This window comes from Pristiophorus japonicus, chromosome 4, assembly GCF_044704955.1.
Source record: "Pristiophorus japonicus isolate sPriJap1 chromosome 4, sPriJap1.hap1, whole genome shotgun sequence".
Lineage (NCBI taxonomy): Eukaryota > Metazoa > Chordata > Chondrichthyes > Pristiophoridae > Pristiophorus > Pristiophorus japonicus.
Window position 1 is genome coordinate 73,002,343 of NC_091980.1, and position 19,320 is coordinate 73,021,662.

General features: G+C 44.2%; 1 protein-coding gene across 2 annotated transcripts in view; it reads right to left on the minus strand.

Annotated features, from left to right (window-relative positions):
- The window catches only part of rmnd5b (required for meiotic nuclear division 5 homolog B), a 55,542-nt gene that overhangs the window by 13,407 nt on the left and 22,815 nt on the right, over positions 1-19,320 (minus strand). For both annotated transcript variants that reach the window (XR_011593005.1, XM_070878348.1), the window contains exons 4-6: positions 13,370-13,470; positions 7,305-7,471; positions 6,052-6,217 (exon numbers count right to left, since the gene is read on the minus strand). Coding sequence is in view for 1 of the 2 variants with exons in the window: in XM_070878348.1 (XP_070734449.1) it covers positions 6,052-6,217; positions 7,305-7,471; positions 13,370-13,470 (434 nt within the window). In the remaining variant the exon portion in view is untranslated. The remainder of the gene's footprint in view (positions 1-6,051; positions 6,218-7,304; positions 7,472-13,369; positions 13,471-19,320) is intronic.

Here is a 19,320-nt window from a genome sequence, read left to right on the forward strand (position 1 = left end):
ACAGAAACTCGAGCTCCGGGTTTCAGAGCTTGAGCAGCAGTTGGAGTCACTGCGGTGCATCCGTGAGGCTGAGAAATTCGTGGACAGCACGTTTCTAGAGGTGGTCACCCCGCAGCTGAAGAGTGTGCAGGCAGAGAAGAAGTGGGTGACCACCAGACAGATGAGGAGGACCAGGCAGGTAGTGCAGGAGTTCCCCGAGTGCATCTCGCTCTCCAACCAGTACTCTGTTCTGAGTGTTGGTGGGGGCGATGGTTCCTCTGGGGAGTGCAGCCAGAGCCAAGTCCACAGCACCAGGATGGCTCAGTTGCACAGGGGGAAGGAAGAAGAGTGGAAGAGCTATAGTGGTAGGGGATTCAATAGTTAGGGGAGCAGACAGGTGTTTCTGTGGTCGCAGACGTGATTGCAGGATGATATGTTGCCTCCCTGGTGCCAGGGTCAAGGATGTCACCGAGTGACTGCAGGGCATTCTGGGGGGAGAGGGTGAACAGCCAGAAGTCATGGTCCATGTCGGTACCAATGACATAGGTAGAAAGAGGGATGAGGTCCTGCAGGCAGATTTTAGGGAACTAGGAGAGAAATGAAAAAGCAGGACCTCAAAAGGTAGTAATCTCCGGATTACTCCCGGTGCCACATGCAAGTGTGTACAGAAGTAGGAGGATAGGACAGATGAATGTGTGGCTGGAAGGATGGTGCAGGAGGGAGGGCTTTAGATTCCTGAGGCATTGGGACTGTTTCGGGGGAAGGTGGGACCTGTACAAGCCAGGAGGGTTGCACCTCAACAGAGCCGGGACCAATATCTTCACTAGGGGGGAGGGGAGGGTTGCTGGTGCTGTTGGGGAGAGTTTAAACTGGCTTGGCAGGGGGATGGGGACCCGAGAATAGATTCAATAGGGAGAGAAACAAAGCTGGAATTAGAAAGCAAAAAAGCAGAAAGTGAATTTGGAAGACAGTGGAAACAAGGGCTTCAAAATAGACAACAAGGAAGTTTGGCAGTGCTAAATGGTATAGACTTCAATGCAATGTGTCCAGGAATAAGGCAGATGAACTGAGAACAGATAGACACTTGGAAGTATGATATTATAGCTATTACTGAGACATAGCTGAAAGGACAGGTATGGCAGTTCAACATTCCTGGTTACAGGGTTTTCAGACAGGATAGAGGGATAGAGAGGGGATTAAAAAAAAGAGGGAGTCGCAGTATCGATTAACGAAACAATTACAGCTGTGAGGAGGGATGGTAGGTTGGAAGGATCATCAAATGAGGCCATGTGGGTCGAATTGATGAACAAAAAAGGGGCGAGCACACTGCTGGAAGTGTATTATAGACCCCCAAACAGTCAGAGGGAGATAGAAGAGCAAATATGTAGACACATTTCTGAGAAGTGCAAAAACTGTAGGGCAGTAATAGTCGGGGATTTCAACTACCCTAATATTAACTGAGATAAAATTAGTATGAAAGGTATTTCTAAAATGTATTCAGGAGAACTTTTTTTTTTTTAAACCAGTATGTAGCAAACCCAACAAGGGTTCTGGACTTAGTTTGAGGGAATGAAGCTGTGCAGGTGGAAGGGGTATCAGTGGGAGAGCATTTTGGTCATAACTCAGTTAAATTTAGGGTAATTATGGAAAAGGACAAAGGTAGACCAGGAATAAAAGTTCTCAATTAGGGAAAAGCCAATTTTGATAAGCTGAGAGTTGATTTACCCATAATGGACTGGAAACAGCTACCTGAAGGTAAATCAGTGGCAGAGCAGTGGGAGGCATTCAAGGAGGAGATCCGGAGGGTTCAGAGCAAGTATGTTCCCTTAAAGAAAAAGGGTGGGACTAGCAAACCTAGAGCCCCCTGGATGTCAAGGGTCATATAGAGTGGAATAAAGAAAAAAGGGTGGCTTATGACAGATACCGAGGGCTCAATGGTACAGAGACTCTAGAGGAGTATAGAAAGTGTAGGGGGGAAAATTAAAAAGGAAATTAGGAAAGCAAAGAGAGAGCATGAAAAAATTGACAAGTAGAATTGAGGAAAACCCAAAGATGTTTTATAAATACATTAAGAGCAAGAAAATAACTAAAGACAGAGTAGGGCCTATTAGAGACCATAAAGGTAATGTATGTGTGGAGGCAGAGGACATGGGTATGGTTCTTAATGAATACTTTGAGTCTGTTTTCACAAAAGAGAGGGGTGGTGCAGATATTGCAATCGGGGGGAGGATTGTGAAATATTAAATGAAATAAACATAGAGAGAAAGTATAAAGCAGTCTAGCAGCTTTGAAAGTGGATAAATCCACAGGCCCAGATGAAATGTATTCCAGGCTGTTAAGAGAAGCAAAAGATGAAATAGCAGAGGCTCTGACCATCATTTTCCAATCCTCTCTGGCTACAGGTGTGGTGCTGGAGGACTGCTAATATGGTACCTTTATTTAAAAAAGGGAGAAAGGGACAGACTGAGTAATTATAGACCAGTCAGCCTGACCGCGGTGGTGGGAAAATTATTGGAAAAAATTCTGAGGGACAGGATAAATCTTCATTTAGAAAGACACGGATTAATCAAGGACAGTCAGCATGGATTTGTTAAGGGAAGGTCATTTCTGACTAACGATTGAATTTTTTTGGGAGATAACATGGAGGGTCGATGAGAGTAATGCGTTTGATGTGGTGTACATGGATGTGAGCAAGGCTTTTGATAAGATCCCACATGGCAGACTGGTCACGAAAGTAAAAGCCCATCGGATACAGAGCAAAGTGGCAAGTTGGATCCAAAATTAGCTCAGAGGCAGGAAGCAAAGGGTAATGGTTGATATGTGTTTTTATGACTGGAAGTCTGTTTCCAGTGGTATTCCGCAGGGCTCAGTATTATATACCACAAAAAGCAAGGGACCTATCAATAATTTAGACTTGAAATTAGGGAGTGTGATTAAGACATTTGCAGATGATACTAAAATCAGCTGTGTGGTTGCTAATGAAGAAGAAAGCTGTAGACTGCAGGAAGATATTAATGAACTGGTCAGGTGGGCAGAACAGTGGCAAATAGAATTCAATCCAGAGAAGTGTGAGGTAATGCATTTGTGGAGGGCTAACAAGGCAAGGGAATACACATTAAATGATCGGACACATAGGTGTAGAGGAACAAAGGGACCTTGGAGTGCATGTCCACAGATCCCTGAAGGTAGCAGGCCAGGTAGATAAGGTGGTTAAGGCAGCATATGGAATACTTGCCTTTATTAGCTGAGGCATAGAATACAAGAGCAGGGAGGTTATGCTTGAACTGTATAAAACACTGGTTAGGCCTCAGCTGGAGTATTGTGTGCAGTTCTGGTCACATTACAGGAAAGATATAATTGCATTAGAGAGAGTACAGGGGAGATTTACAAGGACATTTCCTGGACTGGAGAATATAAGCTCTGAGGAAAGATTTGTTTTCTTTGGAACAAAGGAGGCTGAGGGCAGATCTTATTGAGGTGTATAAAATTATGAGGGGTCTAGATAGAGTGGATAGGAAGGACCTATTTTCCTCAGCAGAGGGGTCAACAACCAGGGGGCATAGATTTAAAATAATTGTTAGAAGGTTTAGAAGGGATTTGAGGGGAAACTTCTTCACCCCTAGAGGGTGGTGGGGGTTTGGAACTCACTGCCTGAATGGGCGGTAGAGGCAGAAACCCTCACCATATTTAAAAAGTATTTGGATGTGCAGTTGAAGTGCCGTAACCTACAAGGCTAGGGACCAAGAGCTGGAAGGTGGGATTAGGCTAGATAGCTCTTTGTTGGCTGGTGATGACACTGGTTAACTCAGTGATGCAACCAGCTCAGTCTTAAAATCCTGAGGCTGAAATGGCCTCCTTTCATGCTGTAAATTTCTATGATTCTATGATTAAAATGGGGGAACTGGGTGGATGCAGAGCGGCTTGAAATTTACAGAACCCATAAGCTTATTTCCACAGTTCGTTTGTAGATTAGATACTGCAAGTCCGCATGGCTCTTGGATGTTTCAGGACAACCAATTTATGGAAAGAAATGTTGATCATCTACTTCAGGAAAGTTGTTGAATTTACTCAACGTACTGTATCCAATGCTAAAGGAAAATGTTTTATGTTTGCAATTTGATGCTTTTAAATCTGTTGGTATTTTCTATATAGTAATATGCTGTTAAAATAAACACATGGAGTTGTGTTATGGTGTAAGAGCAGCCTTTGAGTAAATAACTGCTAGAGATTGTGACTTTCAACCTAAGATTTGCAAGTATCCCTGGCCCAGATAGTGTCCAGATGCTGTTTAGCAGGGGACCATTAACAGCTGATGCTGATCCTATCTGTCTGTTGTCTACAGATATACAATTTCCAATGTGGGGTTGGTCATTAGATAGTGCCTTGTTGATGGTCCCCTCCACCACACCTTCCTGTAGATCCAGATTCCAATTTATAGAATCCTTACTGCATTCAAGCAGAGATTAGCGAACAGTAAACTTGGGGTTAAATTTGGAACCACTTGGTCTGGATGGCTCAGTTCAACACTGAATAGTGCATTCACCAATTGAACCATCGGTGGACAGAAGCATGATTACTTGAACATCAGCTGAGATTGGAGTATTGGATGGACAGAAATAGGGGGCCAGAATGTGCAAAATAACAATTCTATAAAGTCAGCACATTGGTCTATAATTTCCAAAATTGGACATCATTCATAAAAATTGCAAAATATCTCCAAAAATAGCTTTGCAAAATGTTGGCCAAGGAATACTTTTAGATTACCAAAGGCTTGTGAAGAGGGACTATAGCAAAGCACATCTGAATCCTCAACAACAGTGGGAATTATACTGTAAAGTGCAGTGTACAGCAATATTGGACATTGTAGTCAACCCAACTCAAAGCCATAAAGACCAATCTTTTAGATCCAACTGTACAATGTCCTGATTGTGGCAGATTTTCACATTATCAGTTCAGGAAACACTTTGGATTGGCTATCAAGTAAAATTCCACTGTTCTGCATTGACGTAAAGATGAAGTCACTCAAACCACACACAGTTGCACATATGCACCCCTCATCGACACGCATGTGCAGTTGCATAAGCCCACCCACACACACACTTAAACACAAAATGTAACAGATGTAACGAGAACCCTTAACATTACCATATCAAGCAACAGCATTAGTGAGCATTTATTCAACTGTCAGAAATCAGGCCTGGAGTCCTAAAATCTACAAATTAAGTCCAACAACTTGTGATTTTTTTTTAAAAAGCTTGTGTTTAAACAGTTAATGGCATCATTAGGAGAAAGGCCTCGAGGAAGAGCCAAACTCAACAGTAGGAGGAAACTGCATTGACACACACTGAAGCTGAAAGAACTGGTTTTTAACTCTTCACCTGCCATTACCTCCCAGGATTCTAGCATCCCTGTGCTAACCAGTCTTAATTAAAAATTCAGCTGAAGACATGGCAACACTGAAATAAACCTTATTACTGTAATAATGCTATTAAAATGTCAGGAATTGTTCTGTTAGGTTAATAGTGCTTTGCCACTAAAGTAAATGTTAAAACTTGCTGGTTTCCCTGTAACCTTTCCATTCCAGAGCCGAGACGCTACCGATAAGATTTAGCCCTACAGATAGCTGAAAACTGGCTGCTAAGGATAGTTTTTCAGCCAGTTAAGTCTCCGGATTTTAAGACTGAGCTGGTTGCATCACTGAGGTAACCAGGTCAATCCCATGATCCTTTTTGACTGACTGCTTACTTGACAAAAGAAGCTGTTCCATTCCACAGGGGAATCATTGGCAACAACCCACCCCACCCCCCTCCCCCTCCCTCACGCCCCCCGGGGTCACTGACAGTATCAACTTGTATTAGTGCAGCTCTCTTAAGCCATTTGAATCATAAATCCTCTGTTCTGGTCATGAGAACCCACTGTTTAAACATTAAATTAGAATTAAGTGAAGCACAATTCTTTACCATTGTCTTATTTTAAAAGGACAGTTAGGATGGCAAAAACTCCTCTTCAAAAAAAAAAGACAATTAGAACATATTCAAGAATGAAGATTCTAGCTCTTTCATCTGAGCTTACCTGACACTGAGAGGTGACTCGACTGAAAGACCGAGGAGAGCACAGGCATCCCTCGTGAATATGTCACAGATGTCTGCCCATTGATTGGAGTCCAGCAGATGAAGGTAGGGGGAGTTTGCAATGCCATGCCGCAGGTAAACTAGGCTTCCCATCAACACCTGGATGTCTGGAATGATAACTCACTCATTATCTATTGAGGAATTCATCTATTGAGCAATTCACATAGAAGAAATCTAAAAGCCAAAGGCCAAGTACTAAAGAAGCCCCTGCCCAAAGGCAACACATTGGAAAACAAGGGGAACAGTGTGCCCGAATCATCACTGAACTTCAGAGAATAAAATTATCAACTGTTACAGAAAAGAGAGTTTACAATCAGATATTAGAATATGGACAAAAAACACAACAGTCCAAAATAAAATAGCTTTACTCCCAACCATATACATATAGTTAACGACAGTACACAACAGAACACGTAGTTTGCTCCACGAGGCAGAAACGCCTTACAATTACGATGAAACCAGATTTTCCAGTGTTGCTTTGTTATGATGTTACAAACAAAACGCAACACACAATTAGCATAGACAATAGACAGCGTATTAGGGAAGGACGACAGCAATGAACTGCGATGAATAAACTGCAGTGATGTCGATAACCCATGTCTACAGGAACTAGTAGAGCAAGTGTGGTTGGAATCTGATTAGGGAGTGATGTGTGTTTTAAGAGGTCACATGTACTATATACTTGAGCTGAGTTTCAGAAGCGATAAGGTCAAGGAATTCTTTACTTAAAAAGAGTAGAAGGGTAAATGTGGAATTATCCAGTTTACTGCATAATCAAAGCAGTGCAAGTCTTTTTCTGCATTTCAAAATGGGTATACAGAAGCATTCAGAGGTCCTGCATTGTATTAGAGAAAGTTATATATATTTATAATAACATATATACAAAAATAACTTACATTTATATAGTTACTGTAACATAGTAAAAAGCCCCGAGGTGCTTTATATTATTGCATCCCACCAATGTCAATGTTTTTAGGAGAAGAGGTGAAGGGAGAAAGGAGCAAGAAGAGAGAATTAATAAGATACATGACGTTATATTGAGGATATCAGTTTTATTGAGTGGTTCATTCAATCAGACTGCCTTTCTGTAATTACACCCACTGTATCCCTGCTGTCCAATTCACTTAAAAACAGTAAACAACATTCAGATCAGCCTTTTAAACAACTGGAAATGCCTTATAGATAAAAGCTGACCTCTTTGATGTTGGTGTGCAAAGGGTTGAAAATTCTTGGCATATTCCAGTGCCTCAATCTGGTTGATGACACCTCCAGTCAGTAGACTAATGAAATATAATCTGTGCAGCTTGAACTCCAGCGTGCTATTCAAAGCTAACAGCCTCTCCCGGTTTGTCATAGCCCACCTGAGCGAGAGAAACAGAGCATTAAAACTAAATCCAAACAAGAAAAACCAGCTCATTAAACTCTCAACACATCAGCACTCAAAAAAATTGGACTCTTGAACTCAATACGAAAGGCAATGCCTTATACTGGCATGCAAAGTAGTATGGCCAGATTATTGTACCAGTTCCCACAAAGTAAAGGAACATACAAGGGTGCGACAAAATACTGTGCAATAGATGACTGATCACGGAAAACATAAAATGGGCACGTGCTTCATTCCAAGTTATTACAGCAATTGGTTGACACTATTCATACATTAACAACTTAAATTCATATCACGCCTTTCACATAGAAAAATGCCCCAAGGCACTTCACAGAGGCGTAATCAGATGAAAATGGAGGCTCAGCCAAAGAAGAAAATAGTAGGAGGATATGACGAAAAGGTTGGTCAAGAAGTTATCTTTAAGGAGGGTCAAGGAGGAGAGATGTGGAGCGGGATTTCCAGAGTGCGGAAAGTACAGTAACCAACGGCCATGCACAAAACGCCAGAGGCGGTGGAAATCATAGTTCGTGGAAGGTTGTAGGGCTGGAGGAGAGTACAGAGGAAGGGAGCAGGTGAGGCCATGAAGGGATGTAAACACAAAGATGAGAATTTTAAATTGGATGTGGTGATGGACTCTGAGCCAATATAGGTCAGCGAGCACAGGGGTGATGAGTGAACAGGACTTGGTACGGGATAAGATACGGGCAGCAGAGTTTTGGATGAACTGAAGTTTACAAAAGGTGGTGGTGGAGGATGGGAGGCCGACCAGGGGAGCATTGGAATAGTCAAGTCTGGAAGTGACAAAGGCATGGAAGGTTTCTTCAGCAAATGGGCTGAGGAAGGGGCCGAGATGGGCGAGGTTACAGAGATGGAAGTAGGCCGTCTGTGTAATGGAGAGGATGTGGGTCAGTAACTCAGCTTGGCATCAAATAGGATGCTGAGGTTGCGAACAATTTGGTTGAACCTGAGACAGTGACGAGGAGGGGAATGAAATCAGCGCCGAAGGCAATGGCTTTGGTCTTTGCAATGTTTAACTGGAAGAAATTGCAGCTCATCCAGGATTGGATGTCAGATAAGCAGTCCAACAACACAGAAACAGTGGAGGGGTTGAGACCGGTGCTGGATGTCGTCAGCGTACATGTGGAAGCTGGCCCCATGTTTCTGGATGATGTCATCAAGTTGTGCATGTAGATAAGGAAGAGAAGATGGCCAAGGATAGATCCTTGGGGGAACTCCAGATATAACGGTGCAGGGAAGGGAAGGGAATGGAGATGCTCTGGCTGTGATTGGAGAAGTATGAGTGGAGGAACTACAAGGGCAGTCCCACTGAACTCGACAACAAAAAGGCCTTGGGAGAAGATGGTGTGCTCGACCGTGTCAAAGACTGCAGAGAGCTCGAGAAGGACCAGGAAGGACAGTTTGTCTAATTTCCTGTTGTTATAACTGTTAACATTGATCACCTCCTGCAGTACAGCAGGACCTGGGGGTACTTGTGCATGAAACACAAAAGAATAGTATGCAGGTACAGCAAGTGATCAGGAAGGCCAATGGAATCTTGGCCTTTATTGCAAAGGGGATGGAGTATAAAAGCAGGGAAGTCTTGCAACAGTTGTACAGGGTATTGGTGAGGACACACCTGGAATACTGCATGCAGTTTTGGTTTCCATATTTAAGAAAGAATATACTTGCTTTGGAGGCAGTTCAGAGAAGGCTCACATGGTTGATTCCGGAGATGAGGGGGTTGACTTATGAGGAAAGGTTGAGTAGGTTGGGCCTCTACTCATTGGAATTCAGAAGAACGAGAGGTGACCTTATTGAAACGTATAAAATTATAAGGGGGCTTGACAAGGTGGATGCAGAGAGGATGTTTCCACTGATAGGTGAGATTAGAACTAGAGGGCATAATCTTAGAATAAAGGGCCGCCCATTCAAACTGAGATGAGGAGAAATTTCTTCTGAGGGTTATGGATCTGTGGAATTCTCTGCCTCAGAGAGCTGTGGAAGCTGGGACATTGAATAAATTTAAGACAGAAATAGACAGTTTCTTAAACGACAAGGGAATAAGGGGTTATGGAGAGCGGGCAGGGAAGTGGACCAGAATCCATGATCTGATCAGCCATGATCATATTAAATGGCGGAGCAGGCTCGAGGGGCCGTATAGCCTACTCCTGCTCCTATTTCTTATGTTCTTATAAACATTTAGAATGGAAATCCGATAAATAAAGTTGCCGGCAATGTGTAGTTACAAGTTCTGGCCAGTAGGTTGCGCTGTTGAGCAAGTCTCTGCAGTTCCTCTCCAAATTAAAAAAAACATCAACAGCATTTGGGCAAGTTACCAGCTTTAGAAAAGAAAACAAAATCTGTTCATTTCAGCTGCTCCCATGGTGTTTAAAGACAAATAAGCTGCCAGGGTGTTTGAACAAATCCATTACAGTTCATCCAAGGAAATGTTACTGATACTCTATAAAGCATCAACAAGGCCACAATGGCATACTGCTTTCATTTGTGGTTATTTAAACACTTTGAAATGCAAATTCAGTAGAAAAAGCAGAAACAGATTGATCCCAGGAGTTTAAGGCCTGATTAGATGTTTCTGAATGAAACAGCCCCCGATGATGCAGTTAGGCATGATGGCAACTACAGCTGTCAATATTCCCCATAAATGATCTTTGTTGTGCGCAACCCCTTTAAATTTCTGCACATGCGCAGTATTTCAAATGGCGAAGCTTGTGAGCGGCACGCGTGCAGCTTAGAGGAAACATTGACAGCTGTCCATATTTATACTTCCATTGTCATTGTCCAATACAGCCATCTCACTCACACTGCTAGTCCTGCTGTTTGTCAGTATGTTACAGAAAAATAGGCATCATTGATCGTGACCAATAATGGCAGTTAGAATGCCATTATTGGTCACGACTGAGCGCTGAACTGCCAATTCGCAATTGTGCACCAAGGGACTGTAATGGCAAAATACTGACATATCAAGAGAGGCAGATGTGGGTGTGCCTGAAAAAGGGGAGCATCATATTGCCATCCAATATACCGATAACATGTGCGAATGCAAAGAAAAGAAAACATAGCAGCATTTACACGGTTGGTAGAATGGTGCAGTTTTGGATCACCACCAGGAGACTCGAGCTCCAATCACAGTCTTCATTAAAATTCACATTCTGATGTCCTGGGGTGGAGGGGCTACATTTTACACATCCAGGCTGATCATTGGTGCAGAGAGAGGGAAGTGAGCTGGTGCCTTTCACAAAAGGAGAACCAGTCACTGTTAATGTGGATTCTGAGAGACCTGTGCCAGTGAGGTGGTGCTTACAAGGCTAAATCTAGCAACCTTATCCCAGTGGCAGACTGGTAGACCCGGGTTTTTATGAGCCTATAAGCCTACTGTCGGCATAAAGGAGCCCAATTTAGCACCGTAAATGCTGGATGAGCGCTTATGGGTGCAGGTTTCCCAGAATCCAAATTAAAACTGTGCCAATATAAAAGCAGCTGGTGATGTATAGAGGGTGCACCATCACACATTCCTGAATGAAGGAAATTGAGTGAATGTAGGTAGAGCAGGCAGGTCAACGATGAGGAATAAAGATGCTTTATCTGTGTCAACATAAGTTTTTTTTGCCATTTTTGAGGTGTGTGTGGAAGGAATTTGTATCAACCTGAAATGTAACAGGTGCAAACACATCCTTGCACATGTTCAGACCGCTGACCTGACAGTGACATTCTTTTAAACCCAACATCAATGAATGAAGTTTATTTCAAGGGTTGCTGATCATTCAGAGCTAGTGCAGTTGATCAGCTGTCCCCTTCAGAAGAGAAGAAGCTATCATCTGTTCATTACATCCAGGGGAAGTCATAACGGGGAACAAAGAAATGGCGGACCAATTGAACAAGTACTTTGGTTCGGTATTCACGAAGGAGGACACGAACAACCTTCCGGTTATAAAAGGGGTCGGGGGGTCTAGTAAGGAGGAGGAACTGAGGGAAATCCTTATTAGCCGGGAAATTGTGTTGGGGAAATTGATGGGATTGAAGGCCGATAAATCCCCAGGGCCTGATGGACTGCATCCCAGAGTACTTAAGGAGGTGGCCTTGGAAATAGTGGATGCGTTGACAGTCATTTTCCAACATTCCATTGACTCTGGATCAGTTCCTATGGAGTGGAGGGTAGCCAATGTAACCCCACTTTTTAAAAAAGGAGGGAGAGAGAAAACAGGGAATTATAGACCGGTCAGCCTGACATCGGTAGTGGGTAAAATGATGGAATCAATTATTAAGGATGTCATAGCAGTGCATTTGGAAAGAGGTGACATGATAGGTCCAAGTCAGCATGGATTTGTGAAAGGGAAATCATGCTTGACAAATCTTCTGGAATTTTTTGAGGATGTTTCCAGTAGAGTGGATAAGGGAGAACCAGTTGATGTGGTATATTTGGACTTTCAGAAGGCGTTCGACAAGGTCCCACACAAGAGATTGATGTGCAAAGTTAGAGCACATGGGATTGGGGGTAGTGTACTGACATGGATTGAGAACTGGTTGTCAGACAGGAAGCAAAGAGTAGGAGTAAATGGGTACTTTTCAGAATGGCAGGCAGTGACTAGTGGGATACCGCAAGGTTCTGTGCTGGGGCCCCAGCTGTTTACACTGTACATTAATGATTTAGATGAGGGGATTAAATGTAGTATCTCCAAATTTGCGGATGACACTAAGTTGGGTGGCAGTGTGAGCTGCGAGAAGGATGCTGTGAGGCTGCAGAGCGACTTGGATAGGTTAGGTGAGTGGGCAAATGCATGGCAGATGAAGTATAATGTGGATAAATGTGAGGTTATCCACTTTGGTGGTAAAAAGAGAGAGAGAGACTATGATCTGAATGGTGACAGATTAGGAAAAGGGGAGGTGCAAAGAGACCTGGGTGTCATGGTACATCAGTCATTGAAGGTTGGCATGCAGGTGCAGCAGGCGGTTAAGAAAGCAAATGGCATGTTGGCCTTCATAGCAAGGGGATTTGAGTACAGGGGCAGGGAGGTGTTGCTACAGTTGTACAGGGCATTGGTGAGGCCACACCTGGAGTATTGTGTACAGTTTTGGTCTCCTAACCTGAGGAAGGACATTCTTGCTATTGAGGGAGTGCAGCGAAGGTTCACCAGACTGATTCCCGGGATGGCGGGACTGACCTATCAAGAAAGACTGGATCAACTGGGCTTGTATTCACTGGAGTTCAGAAGAATGAGAGGGGACCTCATAGAAACATTTAAAATTCTGACGGGGTTAGACAGGTTAGATGCAGGAAGAATGTTCCCAATGTTGGGGAAGTCCAGAACCAGAGGTCACAGTCTAAGGATAAGGGGTAAGCCATTTAGGACCGAGATGCAGAGGAACTTCTTCACCCAGAGAGTGGTGAACCTGTGGAATTCTCTACCACAGAAAGTTGTTGAGGCCAATTCACTAAATATATTCAAAAAGGAGTTAGATGAGGTCCTTACTACTAGGTGGATCAACGGCTATGGCGAGAAAGCAGGAATGGGGTACTGAAGTTGAATGTTCAGCCATGAACTCATTGAATGGCGGTGCAGGCTAGAAGGGCCGAATGGCTTACTCCTGCACCTATTTTCTATGTTTCTATGTTTCTATGATGATCCAATAAATGAAAAGGTATCAGTAATGACGGGAGAATCCGTGACAACAGTGTAATTACCCCCCTCTGCGGACAGCACCAGGTTATCAGCTGAGACGGACATCTCATAGAATCATAGAATGGTTACAGCATAGAAGGAGGCCATTTGGCCCATTGAGTATCAGTATGAAATGGGCTCAGACAAGGACATGGTAAAAAGGGGGAACCTGGACCAGAATCTAAGAAGTGACGTACTCCAGCGCTGGCCTCAAGTCTCGCAATCGCAGTGCCTCCAGGATCCTGTTCAACTCAAGAAAGGGTTCCTTCTGACTGAGGTCAATACATATTCCAGATTCCTAAGGAAAGATGGGGAAAATGGGATTTATCACAATTGGTTCAGCTCTCAGTGATAACAATTAACAATACACGGGAAGGAGGAAAGACTTGCATTTTGACTTGATTCTCTCTCAGAAACATCCTATACAATGAATTACTTTAAAATAAAGTGCAGTAACTGTTGTTATCCATTGTTGGTGCCAGCTGTGGTTCAGTGGTCACACACTTGCCTCGAAGTCAGGAAGTTGTGGGTTTAACATAGAAACATAGAAAATAGGTGCAGCAGTCGGCCATTCAGCCCTTCGAGCCTGCACCGCCATTCAATGAGTTCATGGCTGAACATGCAAATTCAGTACCCCAATCCTGCTTTCTCGCCATACCCCTTGATCCCCCTAGTAGTAAGGACTACATCTAACTCCTTTTTGAATATATTTAGTGAATTGGCCTCAACAACTTTCTGTGGTAGAGAATTCCACAGGTTTATCACTCTCTGGTGAAGAAGTTTCTCCTCATCTCGGTCCTAAATGGCTTACCCCTTATCCTTAGACTGTGACCCCTGGTTCTGGACTTCCCCAACATTGGGAACATTCTTCCTGCATCTAACCTATCTAAACCAGTCAGAATTTTAAACGTTTCTATGAGATCCCCTCTCATTCTTCTGAACTCCAGTGAATACAAGTCCAGTTGATCCAGTCTTTCTTGATATGTCAGTCCCGCCATCCCGGGAATCAGTCTGGTGAACCTTCGCTGCACTCCCTCAATAGCAAGAATGTCCTTCCTCAAGTTAGGAGACCAAAACTGTACACAATACTCCAGGTGTGGCCTCACCAAGGCCCTGTACAACTGTAGTAACACCTCCCTGCCCCTGAACTCAAATCCCCTCGCTATGAAGGCCAACATGCCATTTGCTTTCTTAACCGCCTGCTGTACCTGCATGCCAACCTTCAATGACTGATGTACCATGACACCCAGGTCTCGTTGCACCTCCCCTTTTCCTAATCTGTCACCATTCAGATAATAGTCTCTCTCTCTCTTTTTACCACCAAAGTGGATAACCTCACATTTATCCACATTATACTTCATCTGCGCCATGCATTTTCCCACTCACCTAACCTATCCAAGTCACTCTGCAGCCTCACAGCATCCTCCTCGCAGCTCACACTGCCACCCAACTTAGTGTCATCCGCAAATTTGGAGATACTACATTTAATCCCCTCATCTAAATCATTAATGTACAATGTAAACAGCTGGGGATCCAGCACAGAACCTTGCGGTACCCCACTGGTCACTGCCTGCCATTCTGAAAAGTACCCATTTACTCCTACTCTTTGCTTCCTGTCTGCCAACCAGTTCTCAATCCACGTCAGCACACTACCCCCAATCCCATGTGCTGTAACTTTGCACATTAATCTCTTGTGTGGGACCTTGTCGAAAGCCTTCTGAAAGTCCAAATACACCACATCAACTAGTTCTCCCTTGTCCACTCTACTGGAAACATCCTCAAAAAATTCCAGACGATTTGTCAAGCATGATTTCCCTTTCACAAATCCATGCTGACTCCAGAGACCTTCATCTAGGCTGACACTCCAGTACAGTACTGAGTGTGTGCTGCACTGTTGGAGGCCCTGTTTGCCCTCTCGGGTGAACGCAAATGATACTATTTTGAAGAGCAGGGGAGAACTCCCAATCTGACATCATTAAAACAGATTACTGGTCATTAGCTCATTGCTGTTTGTGAGACCTTGCTATGCGCAAATTGGCTCCTACGTGACCTCACATTATAGCAGTAACCTCACTTCAGGAGTACTTAATTGGCTGTTAAGCTCCTCAGGACATCATGAAGTTGTGAAAGTCTCTATGTAACTGCAAGTCTTTCTTTACATACACTGTTTTTAAATTACAATTTCTCCCTTCCTCCAAAAGGCTCATTGCGCCTGTGCTGGCTCTTGAAAAGAGCTACCGAATTAGTCCCACTCCCCTCTCTTTCCCCAATAGCCCTACAAATGTTTCCCTAGCTGAGGTTCCTCAGTTCATTCGATAACAGTAGGCACAGAATTTTAGGGTACCTTTAGTGCTCAGCTTTTGGGAATCACATAAAAAGGATATTATTGTCGGTGTGGGCTCTTTCCAAGAGGCACTCGCAAACAATGCGAGAGGATACATTATACCAGCTGTAGTGGTGTATCTGGCAACATTCTGAATATCAAGCTGCATTGGTCAGTCCCCATTACAAACAATGACCCTCTGGCCCATCAAGCCTGTCCCACACAATTGCGATACCTTGTGTATCGCAATATATACTCCCCACCCGACCAGAAACCATGTGATCTCCTGGGAGACACAAATTAAAGATAACAAACCAGGCCAATTTGGGGGTACAAAATCTGGAAAATTCCTTCCGACCCAGCTAGACGATTGAAACAAGTCCAGATCATCACTCTGGCCCTGAAGTCTCTGAAGTACCTACCTTCTGTAAGAGGTGATCTCTGCCCCATCCAGAAACCGGTCCAGCTCTCACTTGAAGGAATTCAGCGAATCAACATTCACCGCATGAGATGGCAGCCTGTTCTAGAGGTCCACTATTCTCTGGGAAAAGAAGCACCTCCTGACATCTAACCGAGATCTAGACTTATACAACTTAAATTTGTGACCCCTGGTCCTCCCTAACTTAATTCATTGAAACAAACTGTCAACTGGAACACAATCTATTCCCTTCATTGGGCTCAATTCTCCCCAAGCCCGTTTTCTGGCGTATTGCAAGAGTTACGCTGGGTTTTCTAGGCCAGAAATGCGGCAAAAATATTTTGCCAAACTTTCCCCGATATATAATTCGAATTTGGCGACGTGCAGCGTGTCCTCGGGGGGTGGAGCCAGCTGTCTGCGCCAGAAAACAATGCTGCAACTTCTGCGCATGCGCGGGAAAAAAAAAAGACATTTTTGATGTCGTTCCAATGGATGCGCATGCTCAGTACTGCTCGGATTTGACAATCGGCCATTTTTAAAGAGCCAGTTGTGTGTGTGTGAGAAGGAGTGCTGTGAGAGAGCATTGGAAAAATCACAACTGGAGCAATACACTATGCAACGCGGACCAAGAATTTCTTGCTGGAAGAAGTGGAGGCACGAGTTACTGTGATTGAGAACAGATGGCAGGAGCTGGATACCAGCAGAGGTCACATAAAAGTTCCACAAAAGAAATGAAGAAACGCTGGAACCAAGTTGCAGAAGATTACTGCGCAGTGGTGACCACCACGAGATCCGGAAGCCAGTGTAAAAAGAAATGACAGGGCCTTGGTCAAGTATTTAGTGCAAGTAATATTTTCATTTATTCAATACAATTGTAAATGTGACCAGCTGTGTATATCCCACCCAGCAGAAAGACACCTCTCTAAAAAGTTGCATTTTCATCTTTGCAGAGGAAAGTGGCACACAACAAAAGAGAAAGAACTCGAATAGGAGGCGGCCCGGCAAATCTGCACCCACTGACACCCTTGGAAGAGAGGGTCATTGTTTTTTTCCAGGCAGGACCCATCAAAGCAATCAGTACTGCACAAGCTGGACCCACACTTGAGGGAGAGGATAAGTCCTGCAAATTCATCATGGTCCTTCAAATCAACCTGCTGCTTGGCCTGCGATGTGTGAGCCTACTCATGCCACCCATCCTGCCCCCTCCTCTGCTGCTAAACATTTGATTGTTCTGTTATATTTTGCAGAACTTGAGGCCAACCCAGATAATGCAGAAGATTCAGACGAGGATGAGCCTGAAGAGAACATCTTCCAATCCCACCCTCCAGACCAAGAACATGGTGGGGGGGGGGGGGGGTTGTGGAGGGGCTGGAGCTGGATGAAGCTCCCACTATTATACTGAATATGGAGAAGGTGCCGTTCATGGAGGTGCCAGTCCCTTCCGTGACTAGTGGTTTGAGTGTTGGTGGGACATTCCATGGTTTCCCACCTTCCAAGGTTGCGGGTCCCAGTGTTGTGTTGCGAGCCACACCCATAAGGAGGAGAAGGAGAGCTCAACCATGGTCTCCTGAGAGACAGGATGTAACAGATGTGATTTAGATGATGTCATTGAATGTGGAGAGCATTGACCATACCTGATCACTCCTGGACACCATCAGTGAGGTGAGTGATGAGATTACGGGACTGTCGGGAAAAGTAACAACACTCTCACGAGAAATGGGAATGTTATCCGGGACCATCAGTCAGGGAATAGTGGCCATGAGGGAGGGAATGTCAGAGGTAGTGCAAACCATGTCATTGGCCATTAGGGAGGGAATGTTGCAGGCTGCTGAGACACCGTCAGGATGCATGAGGGACGGCATGTTGGAGTTAGCTGCTGCAATAAGGGAACACGCCCCGACCCCACGCTCATTGACAGAATCAACTACCACTCCCACTCCAATCCCCACACCAGCCTCTGAAGAGCCGAAAGCCGGGCCCTCCAACTTGCCGCCTGACGCGGATGCCTCCCACCCTCAAGAGGTGCGCAGTACCCGAGATGTTAGAAGGAATAAGTTTGGTACCAAGCCCAGAAACACTGCGCTACCGCCTGTGGGCAGGGGTGATGGAGAGTCCAAGACTAAGCACAGTGGGCGGTGTTAGACTAAGGGGGACAAGAGATGGGTGCAGCCTTTCTTTGCTGCTGCTGTTGTTATTAATATTGTAACTGTTCTCAAAATTAAAAGTTTTTTGCAAGTTATGTAAATTTACAAGTTTATAAGTGATCTTAAAGGGTGATCTTAAAATGAAGTTTGATACAAGAATAATGTTATTAAAGTTAAGTTATTGTAAACTTTTGAATAAAATATATTTTACATTAAAACTGAACTATGTTCCATTAACACAACGCAACATTATGAACAGCTCCAAACAGTAAACATGTCCATGTGGAATAGTTGTTGCTGAGCCCTCAGGGGTCTCCTCTCTCCACCCCCCCCCACCCCCTCGAGTCTTGTGACCTCTCTCTCCCTCCCCCTCCCCGGGCTACAAGCCGTAAGATCGGTTATCTCTCCCCCTCCCCGGGCTACAAGCCATAAGATCGGCTATCTCTCTCCCTCCCCGGGTTACAAGCCGTAAGATCGGCTATTCCTCCCTCCTCTCCTCTCCTCTCTTCCCCTCCTCACGGCTTGTTTTATAGCCGAACCGCGAGCCACTGTGTCCGGACGCGAGGCCGATTCTGCCGACCAAACCTACAACACTCCAGGCCTTCAAGATGTTCTGTGGTGGCGTGTGAGCGAGTTAAAAAATGAGAAAACTTGTGAAATCCAACAAATTTACACTTCTACGTTGACAGGTAAAAAAAAAGTTGAACTATTATTGATTTTGACAGTGTTCTTGACTCCCTCCAAAATCTTTGATTTAAAAACAATGGCATCTTTTCAGCGCAGATTTGTGAATGCGCACTGGTTTCTTAATTCACCAAAAGGTTTTTTGGGAGTGGCCAGATATGCCAACGTAATGGAAAAAAATGTTGGCCAAACTGCGAACAATTGAAAAAACCGGCGCAGACATGAGGGAATGCCCCTTCTGAGGTGAAAAAAAACTGGCCTAGAAAAATCGTAACTAAGTCAGTTATGTCGGCACAGATCGCAGGGAGAATGTTTGAAAAAAACCCGCCAAAAATGTAACTCAATATGCCAAAAAAAGCAGACTACCCCAAAATAACGGCACAAATCACTAGGGAAAATCTTAATCAGATCACCTCTAATTCTATGCTTCTCTAAAGTATAAAGTTTAGAGTCCCAATTCTTCTGGCCTAGCTTGATAACTAAGATGCTTTATACTGGAGAATTAGTCTAGTGGCCCTCCTCTGCATCCTCTCCAAAGCCTCAATATCACCCACCATGTGAGGAGACCAAAACTGGTCA